Source organism: Phalaenopsis equestris, unplaced genomic scaffold (assembly GCF_001263595.1).
Source record: "Phalaenopsis equestris unplaced genomic scaffold, ASM126359v1 Scaffold001314, whole genome shotgun sequence".
Classification (NCBI taxonomy): domain Eukaryota; kingdom Viridiplantae; phylum Streptophyta; class Magnoliopsida; order Asparagales; family Orchidaceae; genus Phalaenopsis; species Phalaenopsis equestris.
In genome coordinates, this window is record NW_018165753.1 from 248,278 (window position 1) to 270,979 (window position 22,702).

Here is a 22,702-nt window from a genome sequence, read left to right on the forward strand (position 1 = left end):
AGACTTTTTCGTATGTTTTTCTTGAAATTTTTGGAAAAAGCACTCGTGGTCTTTTCTCCGGGATTTTCTCAAGGTTTTTGATAGTTTTATTTGGATTGTTATTCGTCAATTTTCTCGAATTTTTCATCGGGGATTATTTGTTGATTTCTCGAGTTTTCCAGACAATATTTCTTTTGCTTATACAGTAAATACTAGTTAGCTTAAAGGAGCAGCAAACCTCTCAAATATACATGTGTGATTTACATTGCAACATTTTTATTTCTTAGCATGTTGTATTATTCTCCTAGTATGTTATACTGTTTTTTCTAGCACATTATACTATTCTTTCAGCATGCTATACTGTTCTTTCTTTTTACTGTACATTTTACTGTTATTTTCTTTTATACTGCATGTTTTGTTATTTTGATACACATTATACCTTAGTATAAGAAAATTTAGCGGTTATATAGGATTAACACTAAACCCGGAGGTGCTACAACGAAGAGCTTTGGTGCGAACACTGTGGGCAGCACGACGAGGAACAACTTCAAGTTGGATTTGCAATATCAAAACACATTCACATTGATTACTTCCCTTAGTTTAAATAAAAACCCGTAGGAGTTCGAGGTAGTTTGCTTAGCGTAGCGTTATCTGCTTAGTGCGACAAAACCCTCACATATCACTTTTAGGCATTTGCACAACCCTGTTGTGCAATTATAAGTCCTAACACTTTAGGATTCCGAGGTTAACGTACGGTACGGTGTAAATCCTGCTTTCTTTTTAGGCTATTTGCACGATCATTTATCGTACAAATATAAGTTCTAAATTCTAAATAAATTGCAGGATTAAACATTAAATAATATAATTTCAAGATATAAAACCAAACAGTATGATAATTGGGAGGTCACCGGGGTCTTCCTGGATCAGTGATATCCCCTACCCTTCGCTCCTTTGGATTCCGTAAAATAACTGTTCCTATTTTGAACCATTTTCATTTGATTTTCCCGTGTCCAATCTTGGAAAAAGTAAAATCACTGATCTTAATCGAGAGTTTTCTTAAGTGATTCCAGTCATTTAAGATGTAATTAACTATGGGGGCTTGCCTCTATAGGGAACTTGAAACCCAGGTAAAATAAACCCTATCTAATCCTCATATTAGGTAGGGGAACTTGTTGGCCTCATATAAAATATTTTGCAGATCAAACGGATGTAACAAACTCTTTAGTTTAGGTGATTGAGCCTACTACAAGTGGCATGTTTATTCTTCGGAATAAATATATTATTTGTGGTATCATGCTTAGTCACCCAAACTATTCAAAATGTGAGACTCGTTTGGTCTCACCTATTTCTAAATTAAAAGTTACTTTTCAAAAATCAAAAAGATCATATTCATATCAAAACTATTTTTATACTTTCCTATATTTTTCAAAATAAAAAATAAAACGGCCGACATATATAAAACAAGATTTGAATCTCTCAAAATTAAGAATACTTTGTTTTTTTTTTCCAATGTTGTTCCCTTTTGTTCGGAAGATTAATCACTTTCACAACTATTGGGCTATCTATGCCAACAAAAAGCAGTAAAGCAGAAAAAATAATGCCAAATTAACTCCAAAGGAGAAAAAAACCAAAAAAAAAAAAAAAAAGGAAAAATGATGGGAAGTAATAGTTTTCTTTTACTTTATGTTGTTAGCCATGCAACAAAGCTCGTCACCATAAATCTCTCCGTAATCGAGTTGTATTTGCAGAATCCAATAGTTTTTCATTGAAATTCTCCATAGCTTGCACTTTCACTGTGGTCAAAACTTCTCTCACCAAGAAGTAGCCTTTGGGATCCATGCACAAACTATACTAGATTTAGGAAAACTCGACAGTGATTGCTTTGTATGATTAAAGACTTTAGTTTAGCTTGAGCTGATGTGTCGAACGAGTATATTCCAAATTTAATAGATGTAAATAGTCCATTTGCTTTCGTCAAACCATGCTTAGAAAAAGCTGAAACTTCTGTGGACCACCATAAGTAACTGCGTTTGGTCAAATTGGCTGATTTCCTTGCCAATTTTTTTGAGAGCCTTTTCTTATATAAAAAAAAAAGAGTTCGGATGAAAGGATCTAACTCTGAACCCAATAAATATTATTTTATCAAGCTCTCATCCCATAGTGCATATTTTGCCCTTTGACTGGTTTTGGGTCAGTTGTTAAAGTGGTTTTTATTTTGTCTATTTACTTTGTTTTGAAAGAAGCTACAAGCAAGTTTAATAACATTATAAAATTATCCCAAATTTGTTTACAATGATGATGACGAAGGTTACTGAACTTATGATTTAGGCGTGTGCCCATTAAAACTACATCTTTCTTCTGTAATTATGTAACATTATTATTATAACGGGGCATTACATACATACCACCCAATTCTTATGTATTTATATATCTAACATCTAAATTTTTTTTACATTTATACCAATAAAATCTTTCACATCACATAAAAAACACTGCCATTTCAACTTTAAAAAAGTGAAATGCATATTTTGCATGCAAGGTAAGGTGGCATATACGTAAAAACTGAAGTTTGGGTGTTAGAGGTGTAAATACATGAGAATTAGATTCCATGTATGTAAATCTTCCTATTATAATTTAGGGTTATTTACATAGATATGAGACAATTCTTACGACTTTACATATCTAACACCTTAATTCTCATATTTACATGCATTCCATTCAAATTTTTAGTGTCACATCAAAAATATCACCGTCTGCCTTTTCATACATAGATTTATTACACCAATGTGTTATATATGTAAATACATAAAATTTTTTTGATATGAATGTAAATGCCCCTATAATTTAAGGATAGCATGCCATGCTAGTTTCTCATTGTCAAGAGCATGATATGAACAATTTTATCTTGTTGAGAATGAAAATCTTTTCTTACTTGAGCTGATTATATAATCTCTCCAACTTTTATTTTTAGTTGTTGCTGGTAATTCCCCTTGAGATTTTGAGGTGGATCATCATACTTTTTACTGGGTCTGCATCAGCTTACTTCATTGCTCTAAATCTGAAGCCTTACACCGAGGGACAGCACAGCCTATTTCTTTGGGTTATCGGCGCCTCAGTATTGCAGTTTGTTTTAGCTATTTTCATCAAGATATTTTTCTTTGCTTGATGCTGACTGGAGTAATGGGAATTAAGGATGCCTAATATATCTTAAAATATTGGCTAAATATGTCTTGGTAAGTTTTGTCTCTATATGTGCTTCAGCGAAATCTCTCTTTTTTCTGATATATTTTCTGAGGATTGTAATATCTTTTTTTTATTTTTTATTTTGTGCGTGCCGAGTTAAAAATATTTTCTGACCGCAGAAAGGTTTCTAGAAAATTTATTATCATTGTGCCGTATAGATCTTCTTATAGTGAGCAGGATTGGAAGTTTTATGCTGTCCATGGAGTTGCAGGTGTCTATTTCTGTTTTGTGACTCTTTTTTTTCTTCTGATTTTTACATGCCTCTATTATTTATACCAATGACTTTACACACCATGAACACTCAACATATTTTTATAATGGGGCCTTTACATACACTCCACCCAATCCTTCTCTATTTGTATATCTAACACCTAAAGTGTGCTTTTTTACATTTATTACTGGCAAATTATTTGTATCACGTAAAAAAAAAAAAAAAAAAAAAAAGATTTGTGTGGTCTGAGATATTAAATATATTATGCCATATTGACAAATATATTAAAGTTGTGTGGTCTGAGAAGCATACTTTACAAGAATGGATTTGACTCATCACATGAATTTGTACGAATAAATATCATTTTGTGGACTTTGTTCACGCTGCGCCTGGGTATTAGGAGCAATTTCACTTTAGCATCTTATAGTAATCTGTTGGATGTTTCATATGGCACATATTGGTTTGCTGACTGCATGAGCTTTAATTTGAATTGTTTTTTTATTCAAAATCATTGAGATTCTTGCTTGATTGAATCCTAGCCATTCATTCAATCTTGATTCTATGTCTGAGATTCTAATAATTAATTTTACTTGGATTAGCCGTTAAGGACGTAGTAGTTTTTTCTCAACAATATATATATATATATATATATACCTTACGTTTCGGAAGATTTCTAAACCTATTAATGATGCTTGCACTGTAGTTTTTGCATAAGTTTGGGTTTAGTTTCTTATGAATGAAGTTATCTAAACTCTATAGGGTTTATTGGACTCAAGAATTGGTTCCATTTTGTCGCCCATGCGCTTCAAAAAGGATCACACGTTCAAAATGTTGACAAAATATGAAGGAGAATATATGCTTTATTTTAGTTTTAAATAGGGGATGTGTTTGCTTCGGTTTTAATAATGGGCATTTACATAGATACCAGTACTACAATATGATATGATATAATCATTTTTACTTTTATGAATGATTAAAGGGTTAATGTAGTCCCGACTATTTACATTGTGGTTTTTTTAGTTTTAGAGTTCATAAAAGTATAAAAATAGTTTTCATAATTTTTTTTTTTTTAATTGGGGCTAAAATAGTCTTGCTAAACTTTATCTTGGCACCATTTTTTCATGTATAAGGCAGTATGTATGTAAAAATTTAATTTTAGGTGTTAGATATGTCAACACAGAGGAATTGAGTGTTATGTACGTAAATCTTCCTTTAACTAATTGGCTAAAAAGCCATGTGAATTTTACGTCTTTGTTCCTGTCTTATGTTCAGATGTATCGTAATATTTCAACTATGATGTTTGTGAACGTGGAAAAAAATTATTCAGTGTGGACTTTTTGGTCTGTATCTTTAATTATGCTCATTTTCTTTATATTGTGTCATGAATAACATAAGGTAGAAGAAAATAAAGAAAATTTGATCGGGCATTGACAGACATTATATAAATAAATTAAATGAATTTTGTATTCATCAAATTGTAATTTTAAATTTAATTTGTTTTATGATCACTAACTAATTAGATCGTTTGTTAACAAACAATGAAATGCCGACACTTTTTCTGAAATATTGAGATTCCTTCAAAATATTTATAAAGTTTAAAGTCACATAGTTATTTTAAAACGAATCAAATCATCTGGAAAAATTAAAATAAATTCTATTTTAAAACTATATGAATGATTAATATTCTCAACAAAACAAACCCATTAAAATAAATCCAACACTAAAACAATTATTGGCTACTTAAAAGTTTAACATAAAACAACAAATTTAACAAATTTAATTTTTTGTAAGCTTAAATTACTTGATTAATTTTATTTTGAACAATCTTTAAATAATAATTCAAAATTGTTAATTTTATACAAGTCAATGGGGTTTGCGGCAGATTTTAAATTAAAATTCAAGATACGAAATATTTTGAACTAAAATAAGGTGCATAATTCTAAAAAGGAAAAAGAAGAAATGCAATTACGACAATTATGAGAGATATGAAGTCAAATTTCCGTCGTTAAAGATTTGAGCTTTTTTTATACAAATAATCCAAATTAAAATTATAGTCTGTGGTGAAGTTGGGGAGAATTGGCTCAATAGAAACGAAGTCGACCCCAAAATTTCTCAAATTCCTCAATTCTAGGGTTTGTTATGCCCCGAATCAAATCAAGAATCCATCATTAACTCGAAAGCTCAAGGTTTCTTTTGATACAAAATCGGAGTTCGCTAGTATTAGAACCGTGTTTTCATCCTAGAAGAACTCAAAAAAGGAAGAAGACAAAGAGGAGATGAAGATTGTGGTTGGAAGCCCGGGCACAATCGACGGGTTGATACTGAGCACTGGTCAGTTTCTCTTTGCGGGCTCATCAATTGGTTTTATGGTCTCTGCTTCAGGAATTTCAAGGTATACTTTTCTTCTTGGAATGTAGTAATTACATTCTACATTCCGACAATGTAATATTTTCCGTATATTTTTTTTTTCGAGATTATTGCAGTAATATATGTCGATTCTATACATGCAGAGTTTTATTTTTTTTGTTTTTTTTATTTTTTATTTTTTATGTTCGCAGTGTTCCATTTAGTTTTCGATGAATTGCTCATTTGGTTCAATTTAACCTGGATAGCAGAGTAATTTAGATACCCATTATTGACCTCCTACTCTTAGAACCCAAGATCTAATTTTAAAAGTTCCTTATTGACCATACTAGCGGAATAGTAATAGAGCCTACCTCCCATGGAAATTCAAACTATTTTTTGACTTATTTTTGTGTAGACCTCACATGAGAAGTCCCAAGCACTCAACTTTTAGTTTCAAGGGCTAAGGACTAACATGTAGATGACCCGAAAATGAGTTTCTACTGCATGAGACGACCATAGATGAACCCTCCATGGCTCAAATACTCGCGAACACCGCAATTTACGCACTCACTGCACCTCACACGATATTGACTTGAATTGACCTAATTGCCGGCAAACTTGTTCGGATGAAGAAACAGATAATGCTGACACGTTTGGAACGTCGACTTTAGCTAGAAGGGACACCCATATTGCTATGGTTACAACACACACAAACAATACGAAAATTGATGCACATTTTTTTATAAGCGGCCGAGGGCCCGGTCTCAACCCAGATTCGACTCGAGTTCGAATCGGACAGAACACACGCCAATTGCCTCAGCTTATATTAGTTTGAATTTCAAACTTTAAATTTGAAATTCATCGTTTAATCTCCAATTAAGTCACTTCCGCTTCCGCTCAGGGAAACCGATCAATTCTCCGTCGAAATCCCCTCGCTTCTTCACCTTCCTGGCATTCGGCTCCCCTCTTCTTCTCCCGCTCGCCTATTCTCCTCTGCACCGAAATCCCCTCGCTTCTTCCACACAGACCCAAAGCTCTCACGTTCGCCTCGTCCCCTTCTTCTTGACCCGCTCACCTCGTCGCTGCACTGAAAACTTTTCCCCGCCTCTTCTTCCTGCTTGAAGCACTCCCCCGCAACTCTCCAGCGCGGTCTCCTCTTCCCTTTGTCGAAGGCCTTAGCTCCTTTCTGTGAACTGAGACCCCTCTTGATCCCGTCTCCTGCTCACGCCAAACAAACCAAGCCGCTTGTCTCCCTCTCCCGATCGAAGCTCCTGCGCGCCTCTTCCTTCCTGGATCGAAGCTCCGAAATCCCCTCCCGCACTCGCTCGCCTCCCTTCTTCTTCCCGTTCGACTCTCCTGCTTCTGCCTCCCTCCTGGCCGAACAACCCTACCTGTCTCGTATTCTCTTCCCTTCGCCAAAGACGCCCGCTCAAGACCCCTGCCTCGTCTCCTCTTCTCTGCACCGAGACTGACCCTCACCCCTCACCTTCCAACCATAATCCTCTCTTCCTCGCGACTGACCCTCGCGCCTCACCTTCCAACCATAATTCTCTCTTCCTTGCGACTGACCCCGCACTCGCTCGCCTCCCCGCACAGAAACCCTCGCTCGCCTGCTCTCCTCTCCGAACCATGGCCTCGCCTACTTCTTTTCCTCGCGCAACCAGAACCCCCGCTCTCCTCCTCTCTGCGACCAAAACCCCGCTTTCCTCCTCTCTGCGACCAGAAACCACGAGCGACTGAAAACCTCACCTGCTCCGTCTCTCTAGACCACTCGAGCCTGCCTCTCTCTCCTTTCAATTGTTCGGTCAGGGATCGATTTCTGCTTCGTGCGAGACAGCTCTTGCAAGCTACAGTTGGTCTTCCTCCTCTACTGCGCCCGGCGTCAATAGTAGGCGAAGCAGCAAGGCTTCGGTTCCAAAACCATTACACCTTCGGAGACCTGGTAATCGGAGCTCTGCCAATAAGATTTGAAAAATTAGTCGCGGCTTATTCTCATGGATTGATTTTCTCTGTAAGATTTTAATGTGCATCTATTATGCTTGTTGAGATAGATGTAAACTTTAACAATCACATTTCGTTTTAGTTTGAGGCACGATAATTAAGTTTAAAGCGTCTGATTTAAATAGCTGAGAATTACTTTTTTTTTTACATGTTGAATGAATGTTGTGGACTTGCTTAGAGGTAACCACTGTGCTTGCTCCTAAGCTTGGAAAGTAAGAAAATAATTATTGTGTAGCCTGGATGAAGCAATATGTTCAAATAAAGCAATTACAATCCTTCGGGTATTGTTCTACGGAACGATTCAGTGAATCAAAACTTCTTTTTGAGTCTTCTTGATAAAATCTATCATCACTTTGAAGGAGGGAATTTTATTGAACTACTTCACCTTTAAGGGCATTTACATACATACCACTCAATTGCCTCATGTATTTACATATCTAGCACCTAAACTTAAATCTTATATTGCCACGAGATGTTACAATTCATGCCAAACGATTTCTAAGCTTTTACATGTCTTACACCTTAACTTTACTTTTGCATTTATACAACTAAACATTCCAAATGTTTTGGAGTCATTGCGGGTGTTGATTTGGGGCATTTTGTGGGCTGATTTTGGGCAGTTTTGGCACCACTTTGGAATCATTTTGACACAATTTGGGCACCATTTTGACACTGTTTTGACACTGATTTGTGGCACCAATTTGGGCACCATTTTGACACAATTTGGGCACCATTTTGGGCCTGTTTTGGCACTGATTTGGGGCATTTTGTGGGCAGTTTTGGCACAAGGAACCAATTTGACACCATTTGAGCACCATTTTGGCATTGTTTTGGCACTGATTTGGGGCATTTTGTGGGCTGATTTTGGAGCAGATTTTGCTCCACTTTGGCACTGTTTTGGCACTGATTTTTGGGTGTTTTTGTGGACTGGTTTTGGACCAGTTCTTGCAATGTTTTGGGACTGTTTCGAGGCAATGTTTTGGGACTGTTTCGTCTTGCAATGTTTTGGGACTGTTTCGAGCTGATTTTGTGCACTATTTTGGAGCCACTTTAGGTGTCAGTTTGGGTTGATTTTATGCATTATTTTGGAGTCACTGTGGGTGCCGGTTTGGGTTGATTTTGGTGTTGTCTTTATAAACTTATTAAGTTAATGCTCATGTGGAAAGTGAAGTTGAGCTTGAATGTCAAATATGTGAATGCATTAGCGCACACATTCAATACACTTGACTATTGACATACTTTTCATTATGCACATCTGCACATTTATATGTGTAATTTTTTATTGAACGGAATTCTCATACCAACTTCTTTGTGTGCCTTTGCGAGGTAAATTCGGACGTGACCGACGCTTTAAATGATCGTGGAGCTACCCCTGGAACAGACGAAAGGGACGACATCAAACTTTGTTCTGGTGAAATCTTTCCAAAAATCATTTTTCAAAATTAAACAACATTTTCAAAAAAAAGAAAAAAAAAACATAACACGTCTTTTTGAATTTGTGGGAGTGCCTCAGAGGAGGTAACCCACAGTTGCTAACGAAATCTCTCCAGTTCAAATGAGCTTAACAAACCACATTTTCAAAAAAAAATATAACACATCGTTTAAACTAAGTAAACTCAAAAGAAAATAGTGGTACCGGAACGAGGGAACCATGAGATCCTAACCGGTGTCGCTCTAGTCAACTTTAACCCCCTAATGCTTGAATGACAACAAAACCAAAACTTTGGAACACACCTGATAAAGCCTTTTGAGCCTTAGACTTTATGATTGTTACTCCTACGAGAAATTTGGAGCCAGCTTTGTGGAGAGCACGATAAGAAACTTGAATCGAGCAATAAGAGGATCTTCTTCAACAATCTCTCTCTCCTTAGTCTAAATAACAACCCATAGGACTTCGAGGTGACTCGCCCAACGCGACGTAAATCCTCACACCCTCTTTAAGCTCCTGTACAACTATGTCGTGCAGCACAAGTCTTAACTCGCCTTAGGTTTCGAGGTTGTCGTGTGACATGACGTAAACCCTCTTATCTCTGCAAGTTATTTGCATAATCAGTTATTATGCAAGTATAAGTCATAAATAATAAAATTGGCAGAATTAAACACCTAAATAACATCGTATCCAAAACTCAGCCACACATTAGGATAGTTTGGGAAGTCATTGAGGTCTCTCCTCAGGATCAGTGACATACCCTACATTTTCCTTCCTTTGGACTCCTGAAAATACCTTTTTCCTATTTGAGCCACTCCCACTTGCCTTTCTACGTTCTACTGTAAAAACCTAAACTTTAAAATCTTATCGAGAGTTTTCTCAAGTGACCCCGTTATTTGGGATGTAATTAACTATAGGGGTTTGCCTCTGTAGGGAACTTAGAATTCAGGTAAAATAAACCCTATTTAATCTTTGTATTAGATATAAGAAACTTGTTGGTCACATATAAAAAGCTTGCAGACCAAACTATTGTCACAAATCTCTTAGTTTGCAGGATTGCGTCTATCGTTGAGGTATGCACTTATCTTTCGGGAGGGTGTAGTATTCGCGGTATATGATACGATTATGCAAACTATTAGACTAATGAGATCCATTTGGTCTCATTTTTCACATTTTTCAAAATTAAAATATATTAAAATATATTACTTTCAAAACTCAAACTATATACCTATTATATTAAATTAAATTTCAAAATTATTTTCAATTTTCAAAGAAAAAAAAGTTGACCGACACCCATGTTGTTTCGATAGTACTTTTAACTATCAAACAAGTGTAATTAATGGTGATTACAATCTTTCCTTTTATTGTTATTTATTCTATTCATTTGATCACCTGGCATGTAACAATGGCTTAAGTATGATCTACATTTCATTTATTGAATTTTTATCTAAAAATTTCACTAATTATGCAATTAATACTTTCTAATAACATAACATATAAATACGACTGGATGTAAATACTTTTAATGTATAATAACATAACATATAAATACGACTGGATGTAAATAATTTTAATGTATTAATTCAATTAATGAGTGATTCGAATTTCAATCCTTTTTCTCTTGATTTGCTCATCTGTACTTAGGTGTTTGCTTAGGCTTTTCTATCACCAATTTCACCTGATATAGATTGCAGGTCATTCTTTTGTAGTAATTTATGCTTGTTGATATATTTGGATATTAGTATGACTCCTTTTGTTTAAACAGGAGCCTTGCAAAGCACAAATCTTGAGTCTGTTAGCTTGAAATGTACATAAAGCAATTGCTTTAATGCATAATTCCTTGAGACTAAAGTGCAATTTATGACTATTCCTTCCAAAACTTAAATCCTGTATAGAGTGAGCCACTGTGTATGATTGTATTGTCAGTCGTGAGTTGTTTCATTAAGGTGGGTTGAGAATTTTAATGTATTGTTACCTTTAGTTTTTTGTTGTAAAGTGAGGGGTGTTGTCTTTATATTTTCTTTGTTTCATTAAGAGTGATTTGAGGATTTTATAGTTTTTTTCAGTTTCATTTTTTTGTTGTAAAGAGGGGTGCTTGTTGATATAGTTGGATTTTAGTATGTATCTTCCTTTTGTTTAAAGGGGAGAGTTGTGAAGCATAAATCATGAGTTAGTTAGCTTGTGATATATGTAAAGCAATGTTTTTAATGCATATTTCTTTGAGAATAAATGCATTTCATGACTATTCTTTCCATAACTTTATTCCTTTCTAGAACCACTATGCATGGATGTACTTCCAATAAGACATCTAAGAACACTGAAAGCAATTAAGAGTTCCTAGATGGTATATGAAGTTCAATACTAGAGTTGGGGATGTGTGCAAAATAATAAGGGGAAATAGAATCGATAAGAATTCAGAGGAGAGAATTGGTGTTGGTTGTTGTCTCTTAGGAAAAATATTAAGAAAGATGGTCGGTGACTTGCTCTGATATATGGGATGTTGGGAGATTCCACTATCTACTCTCAATCAAGATATGGATTCACAAGTCAAAGTGTTCTTGTAGGTCTCAAAATAGAATTCCTTTAATTAAGCAACATAAAAGCCTAATTCTAATTCAAATTAAGGGTCTGTTTGGGGCAGCTGCAGCTTATTCAACTTCTGTGGATAAACAGCTGATTTTGATAATTTGTTGATGAGTAACTGATCCGGATAAGTTGTCTGGTTGTTTGGTTTGTGCTGATGGAAAACAGTTTATTCTGAAAAAATGATCATTTTGCCCCTGTTCTGAATAAGCTGTTTATTTGTTTGGTTTGTGTTTTTGGTAAACAACTTATTTGCAAATTTTTTTAGTTAAATTAATAATCTGTGTCGCATAAATTGATATTTTCTCAAATGTCACAACTTGAAAATGCAAAAGAGTTGAATAACATTTATATAACTCAAAAAATTCTGATTATATCAAATAAACACAGTGACACATACGAAAGTGAAGTACACATTCACACACTAATATAGATTATAATATGACCCTAAAAAAGATAAAAAATAACATATTAAAATTACAAGAAAAAATATGATAATATTAGCTTTAAAATCTAAAAGCACATCACGACGAATGTTGTCCGGTTTTGGTACCTCAAAATCCCAAGCAAACCTGTCTGACTGGGATGCCGTAGAAACGACTCAAACCATAGGCAGTGGTCTCCCGTTGTGGTACTATCGAATTCATAGCTGCTGTGTCCAATTGGGATATCGTAGAAACAGTTGCACTGTTGGCCCACCTGAAAAATTGACAGTTTCCGGTCCTTGTCCCACCTCGGGCACCTGTAAAACTACCTCCCGAAGCTATGTGTCTGGCGTAACGTGAGTAGCAAGGATGGTAGTCCGCAACGACACATCAATTTCTCGTACTTTCCTGAATGTTAGGAGGTAACCCACAGTTGCTAACGAAATCTCTCCAGTTCAAATGAGCTTAACAAACCACATTTTCAAAAAAAAAATATAACACATCGTTTAAACTAAGTAAACTCAAAAGAAAATAGTAGTACCGGAACGAGGGAACCATGAGATCCTAACCGGTGTCGCTCTAGTCAACTTTAACCCCCTAATGCTTGAATGACAACAAAACCAAAACTTTGGAACACACCTGATAAAGCCTTTTGAGCCTTAGACTTTATGATTGTTACTCCTACGAGAAATTTGGAGCCAGCTTTGTGGAGAGCACGATAAGAAACTTGAATCGAGCAATAAGAGGATCTTCTTCAACAATCTCTCTCTCCTTAGTCTAAATAACAACCCATAGGACTTCGAGGTGACTCGCCCAACGCGACGTAAATCCTCACACCCTCTTTAAGCTCCTGTACAACTATGTCGTGCAGCACAAGTCTTAACTCGCCTTAGGTTTCGAGGTTGTCGTGTGACATGACGTAAACCCTCTTATCTCTGCAAGTTATTTGCATAATCAGTTATTATGCAAGTATAAGTCATAAATAATAAAATTGGCAGAATTAAACACCTAAATAACATCGTATCCAAAACTCAGCCACACATTAGGATAGTTTGGGAAGTCATTGAGGTCTCTCTTCAGGATCAGTGACATACCCTACATTTTCCTTCCTTTGGACTCCTGAAAATACCTTTTTCCTATTTGAGCCACTCCCACTTGCCTTTCTACGTTCTACTGTAAAAACCTAAACTTTAAAATCTTATCGAGAGTTTTCTCAAGTGACCCCGTTATTTGGGATGTAATTAACTATAGGGGTTTGCCTCTGTAGGGAACTTAGAATTCAGGTAAAATAAACCCTATTTAATCTTTGTATTAGATATAAGAAACTTGTTGGTCACATATAAAAAGCTTGCAGACCAAACTATTGTCACAAATCTCTTAGTTTGCAGGATTGCGTCTATCGTTGAGGTATGCACTTATCTTTCGGGAGGGTGTAGTATTCGCGGTATATGATACGATTATGCAAACTATTAGACTAATGAGATCCATTTGGTCTCATTTTTCAAAATTAAAATATATTACTTTCAAAACTCAAACTATATACCTATTATATTAAATTAAATTTCAAAATTATTTTCAATTTTCAAAGAAAAAAAAGTTGACCGACACCCATGTTGTTTCGATAGTACTTTTAACTATCAAACAAGTGTAATTAATGGTGATTACAATCTTTCCTTTTATTGTTATTTATTCTATTCATTTGATCACCTGGCATGTAACAATGGCTTAAGTATGATCTACATTTCATTTATTGAATTTTTATCTAAAAATTTCACTAATTATGCAATTAATACTTTCTAATAACATAACATATAAATACGACTGGATGTAAATACTTTTAATGTATTAATTCAATTAATGAGTGATTCGAATTTCAATCCTTTTTCTCTTGATTTGCTCATCTGTACTTAGGTGTTTGCTTAGGCTTTTCTATCACCAATTTCACCTGATATAGATTGCAGGTCATTCTTTTGTAGTAATTTATGCTTGTTGATATATTTGGATATTAGTATGACTCCTTTTGTTTAAACAGGAGCCTTGCAAAGCACAAATCTTGAGTCTGTTAGCTTGAAATGTACATAAAGCAATTGCTTTAATGCATAATTCCTTGAGACTAAAGTGCAATTTATGACTATTCCTTCCAAAACTTAAATCCTGTATAGAGTGAGCCACTGTGTATGATTGTATTGTCAGTCGTGAGTTGTTTCATTAAGGTGGGTTGAGAATTTTAATGTATTGTTACCTTTAGTTTTTTGTTGTAAAGTGAGGGGTGTTGTCTTTATATTTTCTTTGTTTCATTAAGAGTGATTTGAGGATTTTATAGTTTTTTTCAGTTTCATTTTTTTGTTGTAAAGAGGGGTGCTTGTTGATATAGTTGGATTTTAGTATGTATCTTCCTTTTGTTTAAAGGGGAGAGTTGTGAAGCATAAATCATGAGTTAGTTAGCTTGTGATATATGTAAAGCAATGTTTTTAATGCATATTTCTTTGAGAATAAATGCATTTCATGACTATTCTTTCCATAACTTTATTCCTTTCTAGAACCACTATGCATGGATGTACTTCCAATAAGACATCTAAGAACACTGAAAGCAATTAAGAGTTCCTAGATGGTATATGAAGTTCAATACTAGAGTTGGGGATGTGTGCAAAATAATAAGGGGAAATAGAATCGATAAGAATTCAGAGGAGAGAATTGGTGTTGGTTGTTGTCTCTTAGGAAAAATATTAAGAAAGATGGTCGGTGACTTGCTCTGATATATGGGATGTTGGGAGATTCCACTATCTACTCTCAATCAAGATATGGATTCACAAGTCAAAGTGTTCTTGTAGGTCTCAAAATAGAATTCCTTTAATTAAGCAACATAAAAGCCTAATTCTAATTCAAATTAAGGGTCTGTTTGGGGCAGCTGCAGCTTATTCAACTTCTGTGGATAAACAGCTGATTTTGATAATTTGTTGATGAGTAACTGATCCGGATAAGTTGTCTGGTTGTTTGGTTTGTGCTGATGGAAAACAGTTTATTCTGAAAAAATGATCATTTTGCCCCTGTTCTGAATAAGCTGTTTATTTGTTTGGTTTGTGTTTTTGGTAAACAACTTATTTGCAAATTTTTTTAGTTAAATTAATAATCTGTGTCGCATAAATTGATATTTTCTCAAATGTCACAACTTGAAAATGCAAAAGAGTTGAATAACATTTATATAACTCAAAAAATTCTGATTATATCAAATAAACACAGTGACACATACGAAAGTGAAGTACACATTCACACACTAATATAGATTATAATATGACCCTAAAAAAGATAAAAAATAACATATTAAAATTACAAGAAAAAATATGATAATATTAGCTTTAAAATCTAAAAGCACATCACGACGAATGTTGTCCGGTTTTGGTACCTCAAAATCCCAAGCAAACCTGTCTGACTGGGATGCCGTAGAAACGAAAGAACTCAAACCATATGCAGTGGTCTCCCGTTGTGGTACTATCGAATTCATAGCTGCTGTGTCCAATTGGGATATCGTAGAAACAGTTGCACTGTTGGCCCACCTGAAAAATTGACAGTTTCCGGTCCTTGTCCCACCTCGGGCACCTGTAAAACTACCTCCCGAAGCTATGTGTCTGGCGTAACGTGAGTAGCAAGGATGGTAGTCCGCAACGACACATCAATTTCTCGTACTTTCCTGAATGTTTGGAACTCATCGTCCTGCAGTTATTAAAAATAGAATAGATCAGTCAAAAAATTTAGGAAATACAAAAAAGAATACTTACCGAAGTGTGGAGGCAGTGGTTGCCGACAACAAATTTCTGTTGCCGTCCAAACGTATAGGGTCATCCAAGCTACTTTAACCATACCATAGTAGTGGTTGCCCTTAACGTATAAGGCAATCCAAGCTACTTTAAACATGAAGACCAATTAAAATATAATTCCTTCATGCCAACCAGATAAATCCCTTACTAGCATTATAAGGTGCATACATAGCATTATAAGTTACATACATAACATTATAAGGTGAAGTTCCAATTCCATTCAGAAACCCAAATTATGTCTTGACAGCTCCATTTCGATCAGATGCAGCTCAGAGATATATATACAAAATGGAGCTGCTATGTATACAAGGAAATAAAATAGCAATGTTCCTCATTCTAAGGATTTACAAATCTAACACCCAAAGTTTGCTATATACACAAGTGCTGCAAACTTCTATATAATTCTAAAATCGAAGTAAATAGAAGACGAGAGAGATGGGAGCAATGTGTGTTCCATATGTGTAAAGCAAGCCAAAGAAAACCGAAAGACAGCAACACAAAACAATTCAACACAATAACTTGTATCCCCTCGTCAGCAACAAAAAGCCTGTCCATATAAAATTTAAAGATCCTCATTCCCAGTCTCCCAAAACCCATTTAATTCCAACAGAATTTCCATGAACTATTCATATCAAATAGCACCAACTGGATTTCCATACATAACCATACCATAGTAGCGGTTGCCGTTAACGTATAGGGCCATCCAAGCTACATACACAACATTATAAAGAAATTTCCATTCATAAGGTGCATACATAACATTAAGGTGAGTTTCCAACTCCATTCAGAAACCCAAACTATAAAGAAATTTCCATTCATAAGGTGCATACATAACATTATAACTATTCATATCCAAGCTACTTTACAAAGAAATTTCCATTTCACCGTTCTTAAGAAAAATAACCAAGTACAAATTTGTGAAATAACTGCACATTCATTATTGCATATAATTAGAGCAGAATCACTTACATCCAAACAACTATCAGCTACAAGCGAATGACTCCATAAAAGGCATTTTAGAAATGGAAATTATAATCATATAAAACAACTATAGTTTCATCCGAACGTAATCCCTTCCGGTGAGTTCCTTGAATTTAACGGTTATATTCCGCCAACCTTCTTTATTGAAAAAAGTGGCCGGCCTATTACCAAACTCAACTTCCTTTAGACAAAGATCACAAAATCTCAACGTGGTCTCTTTATCCCACATCGCCGATGTTCCAGATTCTTTAGATTTACTTATTTTAACTGTGAGATAAACAAGCTAGCATGAAATTAATGGTGCTCAAGAACTATTACCATGACCTTACCGAAGTAATTTGCATTGAATAAATGATAGAGATATAGATATTAGAAAGATAAATATAAAGACAATTATATCGTATATATGTAAATTCCCAGCAAATAAAAGACTCCAAGGAAATTAAACCAGTCAAGCAAGATAACGCACACCAAAAACATTCACAAGAGTATCTACACATAACAACCTGCATCACATTCAAAGGTAAAGTAAGAGAATTCCCACAAACCACTTCCTATTTGTATCTCCTTTGTAATTTGATATTTTATAAACTGAAAACAAGAGCAAAAAAACTCAATTTATCCACACAATACGTATATAAATTTCACATGGTACTCGAATGCTTTCACTAATATGAGGAAAAATGTCCCAATTTATCCACACAATACATATGCATTTACACAGTTCTTATCGATAAATACAACAAAACTTGCCACACAATACTTATGCATTTCTCTTGTAGGCTCTATAATAGTTTCTGACAATCATTAAGAGGGGAAAATGGACATATAAAAACCGATAGTAGTGTATAAATAAATGAACAAGTAGAAAATAGTGCATATATATGCCTCAAACACATGACATAGCAAAGGAGAAAGAGAGAAAGAAAACTTCAAAACAGTGAAATCACCTCCATATTCACCAAAAAAAAATGGATCTGCATTTCCACAATAAATATACATCGAACCCTAAACTGGATCTACTCTAACAGCTCGATATTTATCGATATAGGGGAAGGGGGAAGAGCGGAGGGAGGAGCGCAGGGAGGAGAAACAAGAAGGAGCGCAGAAATGATGGAAAAGAGGGAAGAGCTGAGGGAGGAGCACAGGGATGAGATATACCTGCGGAGCGACGGAGTTGCGGAGTGACGCCGAAGGAGAAAGAAGAGGGGCCGCGGAGCCTTCGAACGAATAGAACGAACATAACCCAAAAGAAAAGGAGCAGCGGAGTAAACCTAAGAGTGTAAACACGGATCGCGGGGATAGACCCGCGATCCGCGTGTAATACAAAATTTAAAACGATGTTTGCAGATACGCGGCTCCACCATGAGAAAAAAACACGAAGGCGGCGTTTTCAAAATGCCGCCACACCTATAAGCTGCCCCAAACTGGCCCTAAGAAAGATAATTGGCCCACAGGGCCAGTTGGCCCCGCTCTTGGGTGGGAAACCCAAACTGGTCTTAGGCGTGACGGAGATAGGTCCCGTCTATCCCTCCTCATGTGATCAAGGACGTTCGCATCAAACATAAAGATCATATCTTAGCCTGTTAAGTTGTGGAGCCTATTCGCCTTAAAAAGAATCATCCCATGCAGAAGTAGTTGCAGGTTGTTTTATTAACGCATTTTGAGGATTTTACTGGATTGTTTAGTTGTCTTAGTTTCTTTTTTCATTGTTTTTTTAAAGATAGTGGCGTTGGCTTTATGTTATATTTGAGATCTTAGAGTTGTAGAACACTGCATTCAATGTTATAATGAAATCTACATTAGTGGCAACAAGAAGTAGCCATCAATTGGATGAATCTATAAAATTTCTATGTAAGTTCTAGGTGTGTTTTGTGTGTTAATTTTCTTTCGATTATTTTCTTTTTGGCTCTTAGTGATTGAAATTTTTATGAGATAATTTCCAACACAACATTCCTTGCTAGTTCGTCCGCCCTAGATTTACTTCTGGGGATATTTACTCTATTTAATTTCTCACAAATACTGAAATTTAGGGTGTTTTAAGTCTCACTCTTGATGAAAAGTTTAAGAGAAACAACATCACTCAAATAAATATATTTCCTCTCTAAGCTAATAAACGTACTTGATGTCTTGCATTCTGTGGAGTTGAATTTTTTTTTAATTTTATTTTTTACTTTTAGTCTTCCCCTCCGAAAGTTTTGAACCTATTAGACTCATTTAAAGTTTATCTTGTTCTTTGGAGCTCTACTCATTGGAAATTCATCTTGTCAGCTACTTGGTTGTTTCTATGGGATTGCAAGCGCTATGGAGGCTTGGATTTGGATGTCTTGATGTTTATGCTTTTAAGGATAAAAAGAGATCTTCACAATCCGGTTTTATTGAGCTTGTTCGTAGTAGGGGATTGGGTAGTTATTAGGCTCCATTCAGGCACTCAAGCATTTATTTTCATATGGAAGATTTACAAAAATATCACATAATTCTTATGGATTTACATATCTAACACCTAGGCTTTCATAATTACATATATAGCATTTTTGTATGCTAAGTCTGCATGAAAAGGTGTATTTCACTTTGAAATGTAGGCGATAGTGATATTTTTGATTTGATATTGAGGTTTGGATGTTAGATATGTAAATGCATTTGAATTGTGTGGTATGTAATGTAAATGCTCCTATTTAATTTGCGGCAATTTTTCTAACAGGCTCGCATTATTTTTTACTCAAGCTTTTCATACCTGGAAGATTTTTCTGATGAATTATTTTTGTGTATTTTAACTTAATTTACTTGACTTATTCATTGTTACTCATTCTCTATTACATGATAAGCTGATGCTTATTGTAGGTGATAATCCCAATGGCGTGTTTGCTTTGTTATGAATAATTTAAATATTAGTCTTCTAACGGATTCGATAGCGATGCCAAGAAAGCAGTGGATTAGGATACCGTGAACTAAGCACTAACATGTTACTTTTCATTTAACTTCAGGAAGATTTACGTACATACCACTCAACGGCTATGTATTTACATATCTAACATCTGAACTTTAATTTTTACATACATGTTACCTTATAAAGATGTATTTCACTTTCTAAAAGTTAAAATTGTAGTATTTTTTATGTGATGTAAAATATTTGGGTGCTATAAACTTAAAATGTAAAGTTTATATGTAAAATATGTAAATACATAGGAATTGGGTAGTATCTATGTAAATGTGCCTTATTGTGTTTGAAGTTTCTAGCAGTGCTATATCTTTTATTAACATTTCAAAATCCTGCTTTCATAGTTTTTAGGATACAAATAATGGGAGCAAATCTAATAGTTAATTTTACTTTTTCAACCCGTCATGCGCATTATGGAGATGTAGTTAATAATTTTCTATTATTGGTAGCATGAGTTGAACATATTTAGGATTACAACTTTGCATTTAAATAGTGCCAATGCGAGCTAATATTTCATTGCCAAGAAAAAAAAAATATTTGCAGGGAAAAAATTATTGTAACGAAGCAAAATAAAATTGTAGAAATGCAAAATTGAGATGGCAAAATTTAATCTCCACCCTTATGGTAATGTGTGCGATTCATGCTTCATGTTGCTGTTATGGTTACTTTTTAGGATCGTTTTTGGCTTTCACTTTAGTAAGATCGGATGGAAGTTTTGTCGAAACCCACACTTGTTATTGTTATTGCTCCTAAGCTTGACTTGATCCTTTCTTGATTTGATCTTGGCATGGCTCCGTTACATTTATTCAAGCTCAATTTGAGTTAATAATCAATCAGAACTTCATTAAATTTTGATCTTCTAAAATAAATATTCTTAGTCCGATATGTATATACAGACACACACACACATACAAACATACATATATAGATATACATACATGCATGCTTTTTAATCCAATCTTTAGTTAGCGCTCTATCCAATCCAAGCTTAACTCAATTCAGGTAATTATCATCATATTAAATACATGCATTATGTTCTTAATTACATTTGACATCTTACAAGTATTTTGCACAAAATCGAACATATGATGACATCAAAATCATAAATATTCATCACCTACTTTAATCTTCTAACCTAAAACGACATATGCATAAGAATAAAGCTTAGTAGGTTATACAAAGCCTAATATATAATTCAATTACTAAGAAGATGAGCAATAAGTACGTTATTGTGTTATCATCATGTCTCATGTAATTCATGCCATGCATATAAAATATAATAATTTTCGTACATAAGTAAGCTATTCATTTCCATGAGTGTCATGTAGTACCTTCTGCATCTCTTTACCTGTTTTTTTTTTTGGGCCATTTACATAGATAGCACTAGAAACATTGATATTTACAAATCTAGCACCCTATTTCATTCATTTTTCAAATTCTCACTCAAATATCAATATTCACAATAAAACCACCCCAACCCAAGTTTTTTAATGGTTTGATCGTGCCATGCCTAATAGTTTAAAGAAAGCACCTGGGTGCTAGTTTTGTAAATAGCAATGTTTTGCGCTATGCATGTAATTATCACTTATTTTTTTAATTATTATTTTAATAATATAAATACAAAAATGATCAACTAAATCAAAATCATTCTCAGGTAACAGGAACCTTATCACTTGCAGCTGCATGCTCTTCAGGCGGAGTCTCGGTACTTTTTTCAAGGATGCTGGTTTTTGCAGTGCTTATCCTCAGCTTTCATGCAAGGAATATGAAATTTTTGTTGTGATGGCTTTCACAACTTGGTTTTTTACTGCTATGTCTTCACTCATCATGTTTTGGTTGCTGGCTTCCATTTGAGTGCACTTTGTTTTTTTCAGTTGTCCCATTCATATGTTGATTTCTTCAAATGATCTAAATTACATTTATGTGTATTAAATTCAAAGGTTTGGATGTTCTTGTAATTACACAATTTGTGTATTGGATTTGTGCAATGATCAAAATATTGATTTTCATTCTCAAACTTCACTTTTTTTTCAAATCACCTCTTAACACGTTTTTGAGACATGACAGTTTTGACAGGGATTTGTACAAATGATCAAATTTAAATTTATTAATTTCGAAGTTGTAGTTTTTGAGCGATTCTGTATTTTATCAATTTGTATACTTGGGATTTATGCAATTATGACAATGAACCTTTTAATGCACAAACTTCACTTAATTACAAATCACTTATTTTAAGTTTTTGAGAAATGCAAACAAGAAACAGTCTTCTTTGTTTTTTTGTTTTTAGCCTAGTGGAGACTGAGGGTCCGTTTGGGAACACGTTCGCACTGCGTCGCGGCAGCGGGACGCAAAATTTTCTTGTTTGGTTCGGCGTCCTGCTCACGGCTGGACGTGAATATGGTCGAACGTGCGCAGCAGATCGGATCCCGCGGCTCGCGTTCGCGGAGCAGATGTTCATAGCAGGAGTCCATTATACCCCTTGACGCCGATGCTCTCACCATCCCATCCTCCCTATTGTCGCATGTGTTAAGTCATTCCTTCCTCCCGGCCCTGCCCTAACCGAAATCGGGAGCCTCTCCGTGGGCGCATCTTCCCCAACCGAAGAAACGCCTGTGATTCCTCTCTGATTCCCAAACTCCACAACTTCTAAGCCCCCCTTGCCGAGAACCGACCACAGCCTTCGTCCTCCTCCGTCACAGCAACTTCCGTCACCTTTCCCGACCGAAACCCAGCTCTTCACAGCTCTTCGGC

The 22,702-nt window shown here is 35.1% G+C and overlaps 1 protein-coding gene and 1 pseudogene across 2 annotated transcripts in view; both read left to right on the plus strand.

Moving 5' to 3' along the window:
* The window catches only part of LOC110033981 (protein YIPF1 homolog), a 29,636-nt gene extending 26,081 nt beyond the window's left edge, over positions 1–3,555 (plus strand). For both annotated transcript variants that reach the window (XM_020738179.1, XM_020738178.1), the window contains exon 6: positions 2,951–3,555. In XM_020738179.1, the coding sequence (XP_020593838.1) occupies positions 2,951–3,145 (195 nt within the window). In that variant the 3' untranslated portion in view covers positions 3,146–3,555. The remainder of the gene's footprint in view (positions 1–2,950) is intronic.
* A 1,954-nt stretch (positions 3,556–5,509) lies between these two features.
* Positions 5,510–22,434, plus strand: LOC110033977 (annotated as a pseudogene).
* The last annotated feature ends 268 nt before the right edge of the window (positions 22,435–22,702 follow it).